The following is a 6,595-nucleotide window of genomic DNA, read 5'->3' on the forward strand; positions in this document are numbered from 1 at the left end:
ACTCGTTTTGAAGAGTCTTCATTTCACCTCTTTCAACAATGCGAATTTGCCTCGAAGCTGTGGTTAGATGTACATAACTGGTGGCACCTACCTCCCCCTGCAAATTATCAAGATTTAGAATCAGTGTGGACTAATTCTAAAATTTTCCCAACGAAGCAAATCAAGGCAGTTTGGAGGGTGGTAGTAAGCGCAACTCTATGGTCGGTCTGGTTAGCAAGGAATCAAAAAATTTTCAATAGTGAGGAACACCTTCTAAACAACGCTCTCTACATAACCAAACATCACGCTCTTGAATGGTGCATTGCTTTCAACCTCGTTTCTGAAAATACGTCTGCATGGTGGGCTTCCAATCCAATGGGTGCAGTTACTTTTTCCGAAAGGTCTCAGTACAAAGCCTTACTCAACAAAGGAACTGAGTTAATTGGTTTCATTGACGGAGCATGGAAAATCAACAAGGGTTTTATCAGCGCAGGAATAGGTGGACTAATAATGAAAGCAAATGAAGATATAATCTTCAAATTCTCTGGACCTTCTAAATCGCTTTCAGCACGTGAAACCGAGTGGCATGCTTTCACCTTTTTAATCCAAGAGTTCACAAAGCAAAAGTGGAGGGAGTTTACTATACACATTTACACAGACTGTTCTCATGTTTATTGCAAGTTTATGGACTGCCTCATGGACAATAATTCAGACTTTGCCAAAATTTTGTTGGGGTGCAAAATTCATTTAGAATTAATCCCGGGTGAGCTCAATTTTCTAGCGGACCGCTTGGCAAAAAAAGGCGCTTTTAAACCTCAGATGGACCATTTCTGGGCCTAGCTTATAGCCCAAAATGCAGATAATGTCGTAGATAGTATTTTAGTGGAACTTGTTTTTTTTCTTCTAGTGCTTTTTTCAAATAAGGTTACTAGATCCTTCCTGCTATTAATGGGGTATCTGAAGAGTTTTCTCGTTACCCTCATTTAACCCAGGCATAACCATGGTTTTCATTGGTACGCGCGTCTGACAAACCACATTACAGCCTATTTAAACACTCCTATAGTTTTACTCTCAGTCACACAGTAAAACAATACAAGTTGTTTATTTTTACCAAAATGGCAGATGTGGAGAATGTTGAAGCTAATGTCAGGTGGCGTATGCCACGCAAGGGCTTCGTGAAAATTAACGTTCACGGAAGTTTCTTTGATGTCTCACTTCCAAATGGGAACGTTTCCGGCATCGGGGTTGTCATAAGGAACAGCAGAGGCAAGATTCTAAGGCTACTTTCAGGCTCGTTGGGGATTCGAAACCGACGAATCAATGAATACCAGGCTCTCTTAGAAGGCTGCAAAAGAGCGTTTCTGGACGATGAGGAGCACTTCATCCTTGAATGTGACCACCTTGATTCCTTCTGGGAATGGCGAAACTCCACTATTGAAGGTGTGCATCCTGACCATGCTGAGGTCGTGCAACAGCTTAATCAGAGAAGTGACGACAGAAATTTCCACATGGAGGTTACATTGTGCGAGCCCAATGCCAATGCTTTAGCTCAATACCTAGCTGAGTATGGCGCTGAACACTTCAATGTCATGGTCGTCATGGATGGGCCTTTTGGCAGAGTCCTTGAGTTATGGAGCCGTGACATGGGCTTAGGCTCCGCGGATCCGCGCTACATGGCGGTACTCGAAGCTGATGTTATTCCTGTTGTGATCAATGAGGAGGAAGATGCTCAGGTTGCGGAAGTTGAAGATGAAGAAGTTCCGTTGGATGTAAATGGTGACAGGATCGAGGAGATTGATATCATGAACTGAGCTCGTGCATGGAATGTTTCAAAATGTGGCTGCAAAATTTATTTCCCCATGCAATGTTTTTTATTTTCCCAAATATTAGTCAGATGTTGTAGTGCTTTAAATGGATGGAGTGTGGCTCCTTTTGTTTAGCCTAGGTATGGTCTAGGTTCTAGTATTAATCAGTTGTTGGCCTTGTAATCCTCCCTATGCAATGAAATTCTCTTCTGCTTTTCAAAAAAAAAAAGAATTAGATGGGACACCAAAAAAAAAGTGTAAAGAAATGGATGGGACAGAGGAAGTATTTATTAATCTCTTTAATTTCTCAAACACATACTCACAAAGTAAACTTTTTCGTGCAACACATGGTCTAACGTGTCAAGAAAATCAACACCAAAAAAGTCTGGTCGGCGTGAACACGTGGCGCACCCAGACTCAGATCCCAACGCCCGTGAACTCAGCCGCCTCGAACTCGAACTCACCACACTCCTTGCCTTCAGACTCGGACTCACTCTAAATTACACACCGGTTTTACTATTTCTTAATCATTTAATTACAATTTACAGCAACAAAACCCTAATCACTACTTATTCAACAATTTAAGCCATCTTACGTATACACACACAAATACACTTTGTAGTTTGTACATACGATGTGACTTCGGGACGTACGTTTTCAGATTTTTTTTATATACACACAGAGCCCGTGTGTATATATATGACCTCAACTTGAGATTGCATTGTTGATAACTGAGTGAGAAAGCTCGGTACCATTCAGCTAAACCCGTGCTTCCCCATTCCCGAGGCTCGCCGAGATTTTTGCCGGAGCTCCGTTTTACATTTTCGTCGTCATCATTCGGTACGATCTATTATTAATGCCATCACTTAAGCCGGTGCGATCATTTTATTTATTCGAGAATTAAATTGTTACGTACTTAAATTGTTTCAGTGCGATTTTTTCGTAATAGTATTCTCTTTTATGTATTATACTAATAAATAAGCTTTTGGATTCCTTTGATTTGCTAAATACGTGATGTATTGATTAGATTATTATGCTTTTGCAGGTTTAAGTTGAGTTAAAAGAGTGCAGTTTGTGCTGAATTGAATTAAAAGTTTTAAGAGTTTTGGGGGTTAAATTGAGCACTTTTTGTTTCTTTTGGTAAAAAATGGGAGGAATGAAAGTTGGGAGCAGCTGTTTGAATTTGTCTCAGCATTCAGTTCCTCATTCATCTTCGTCCACACAGACGCTAGCTTCCGCGATGTCTTCGCCTTCCAGACGACGTAGTTTAACTGAAGGTTTTCTGCGCTGTGCTCACACGCTGGAAAGGTCTGCTGTTTCTGGATTTTCGTCGAAGATTTACAGGACTAGATCATGTGAAGTGCCTAATTTGAGAGGACGGACGATTAGGCGGGGATGCAGTGCGAATATGGAGGCATTTTCGGATGAGGAGTTTTCGAAGAAGATTCAGGAATTGGCTATGCGATTCCAGTTGTCTGATGCTGCGGATAGTACAGGGAGTGGTGTCGATGAATCGGAATTGGAGTTGGAGGCTGAGGGGAATCGGAATCAGAATCAGAGTCCATTTCACACGTCGAGGGTTGAGCCTGTTGAGCCTCCTGATTGGCAGGATATTATTCCTCATGGCATAGAGCGAAAGGCGAACTCTGTTGAGCTTCCTCTTTCGCTACGGATGATTAAGAAGAAGAAGCAGTGGAAGCAGGGGTTTGTGGAAGTAGGAGAGACAGCGTGTACTTCGGTTAAGAAGGCGTTTTCGTCCATGGTGTTTATAATTCGCGAATTGCAGAGTTATACTTTGCAAATGCGAGAAGTTTTGTTTTATGAAGATTTACAGGGGATTTTGGTGAGAGTGCACAAGGAAATGAATGCGTCGTTTGTGTGGCTATTTCAACAAGTGTTTTCGCATACGCCTACTTTAATGTTGTATGTAATGATACTGTTAGCAAATTATAGTGTGCACTCAATGGCGAGTAACACTGCTCTTGCTGCTTCGACGCCTTTGCTATCTTATACAACAGAGGTTTCGGATATGTCAAAGCAGAAAGATGTTGACCAGAAGTTTGATTCTTCATCAATTAAGACTTATACAGTGTCTTCTTCGAGTGGGAAGACGACTTCAGTAGGTGGAAACAATGGCGGTGGGGGGAAATTTCGTTCTATTGCCAGCGGAACCGATGGAGATGGACGTTTTGATGGATCTATTTCATCAGAACATCAACGAACAGTGGTTCCTGATGGGCCATCATCAATTGGAAGAACTGGAGAAGAAGAGTCGGTTTCAGGGCAAGTGACCAGGGAAGAAGAGTTAAGTTTGTGGAATTCTGTGGTTGAGGAAGCTTCAAGTATGCAGGCCGTCTTGAGAGATGAGTCTCTTGATCATGAAACTATGCAAAGATTTGTTTCGCCTGTGACTGCAAAGATTGAATCAGATGAATATGCCGATTACTTCAAAACAGAGCTTTTCTATCAAAAGGAGTTGCTGCAAGAGCCTAGTAACGCTCTGTTGCTGGCTAATTACGCACAATTTCTCTACCTAGTCGCACATGACTATGATAGGTAAATATTAGATTTATATTTATCAGTTACTATTTACAATATTGCAATTTTACCTATCTGCTAGATTTTAGAATCTGCGTAGTAAGTTTTGAATTTAACTTAATTACACGAATACTGTTCTCCATAGAGGCTATTTTTTCAGCTTGTTATAAACTGGTGTCCAGTGAAGATTTTTTGCTAGTTAGTTCCACTTGATGTACCAAAGTCATATTTGTTTTGGTTGAACTGTCCATTAGTTAGAATTAGGTTGGAATGATTGTTATTGATTTAAATGTGTGCGGTCTTGTTCATTTTCCTTTAATGGAAGTATTCTATTGGAGTATCTCTTATCTGATTGTATATGTTTGTAACAGAGCGGAGAATTATTTCAAAAGGGCCACTAACGTGGAGCCTAAGGATGCGGAAGCTATGAGCAAATATGCAAGTTTCCTGTGGCAAGCGAGAAAGGACTTGTGGGCTGCTGAAGAGACTTACTTGGAAGCCATTTCTCTTGATCCTAGCAACTCTTACTATGCTGCGAACTATGCTCATTTTCTATGGAGCACTGGTGGTGAAGACACTTGTTTCCCTTTATCCTCCCCCGACACGGATTCTTCTCTCTAAACCCTTAGAATCTAGTTCCAGTACATTATACAGAAACCCAGAACACTATTGTTCATCCACTTCAATTTAGTGAATCATTTACCTTTAAGACTGATTAAATATGTAAACAGAAAACAAAGAACAGACATTTTTTCTTTTTTTAAGTTTAGATTCTTTTTTAAGTTATGAAGGAAATTTTGGGGCTATTTCGTGAGTGGAGGTTGAGAATTTTGGGTTAAAGTGATGGAAAAGAGATTTGATCTGAGAGTCATGGCTTCTTGTGCCCAGATTCTGTTTAGCTGTTATTTTTACCCCTCCTTTGCCTAGGATCTGGTGATAAAGCCTTTGTGAGGCCAGAAAGAGGTGTATTTGGATTCTTCTTTACATATTTTTGCACAGCTTTTCAAATATATTGTATGTTATCAGTGTGACACAATCACATGGCAAATTGTAATTAAGCTTTTGTTGATATATAAAAGTCCCAACTTCTTTGAATTATCTTTGGTGATAATGCATCAGGATTGGATATGGAACCCATGCTTCTTGAAACCAGAACTGTAATGCTATCTTTAAACGTCAGTTTTGGATGTTTGCCTGGAGAATTCTCTGATCCTCTGTGTTATGTTTTGACATTAAGCGACTTTATTACTCTGTAGTCTGTGCATTGATGAAATGCATACACCTACCACCATAAGATTGATGCCAAGATTTTTTTTTTTTTTTCCTATTCTAAAGTATACTTGAAATATGCATTTCAATTATGGCAAAAAAGTAAAAGAAATATGCATTTCAACAGTAATACTAATGTTAGATATAATTGATGATTACTAATATTCTTAAAGTCTGTTTTAGAACAGGAATCATCAGAGTTTAAACTGGAAGCTGATCAGAGTTTAGCAAAGTCTGACAGAGTTTAATAAAGTCTGATCAGAGTTTACATAGTCAAGACTCGACAGAGTTTACACGTGGAAAGAGCTCAGAAGCGGATATACTTCAAGGAAGGATAGAAGCTGAGGAGTGATTTGCTGACTATGGAAACTAAACAGAAAACTGGAGCAATCTTTGATTGATAGAATTCATAGCAGATTTATAGGATATCAAATCAGAGATTGATTTTGTAACTGTGTCTATATAAACACAGATTAGGGTTACTCTATATGAGTTGAGTTATCGAGTACATTGTTAAGAACCCTAGCAGCTCTTAGTGATAATATATAAATCACTGAGAGAGTTTTTGTAACCTACTAAGCTTTGTGAATAAGAGTTTACTGCTTTCAATCTCTTATATTGTCCAATTGTGTTATTGATTGTGTTCACTATATCTGTTTATATAGTGAGTTTATAGGACCTAACAAGTGGTATCAGAGCCAGCTCTGTTAAGATTACTACAGTGAGATCTTAAACACAATCATGTCTGAAAAATCACAAGCTTCATCCTTTAGAGTCCCAACCCTTAAGGCATCTGAATATCCAGTCTGGAAAGAAAGAATGATCATATTCTTAGACTCTGTTGATCCAGAATACCTTGACCGGATTTATGATGGACCACATATGCCCACCAAGCTCTCTGTTGGGATTGCAGATGAACCTCAAAAGATGGTTCCAAAAGAAAAGAAAGACTATACTCCAGAGGACATCTCATCAATCAGCAAAGATGCAAAGGTGAAGCATCT

General features: G+C 39.5%; 1 protein-coding gene across 1 annotated transcript; it reads left to right on the forward strand.

The window, feature by feature from the left end:
- Window positions 1-2,491: 2,491 nt before the first annotated feature.
- Window positions 2,492-5,420, forward strand: LOC108209891 (uncharacterized). Its single transcript, XM_017381090.2, has 3 exons — window positions 2,492-2,624; window positions 2,830-4,340; window positions 4,694-5,420. Exons 2-3 carry the CDS (start codon window positions 2,932-2,934, stop codon window positions 4,941-4,943), a joined length of 1,659 nt encoding a protein of 552 aa, XP_017236579.1. The 5' UTR covers window positions 2,492-2,624; window positions 2,830-2,931; the 3' UTR covers window positions 4,944-5,420.
- Window positions 5,421-6,595: the final 1,175 nt, after the last annotated feature.

The sequence above is a fragment of the Daucus carota genome, chromosome 2 (genome assembly GCF_001625215.2).
Source record: "Daucus carota subsp. sativus chromosome 2, DH1 v3.0, whole genome shotgun sequence".
Taxonomy (NCBI): domain Eukaryota; kingdom Viridiplantae; phylum Streptophyta; class Magnoliopsida; order Apiales; family Apiaceae; genus Daucus; species Daucus carota.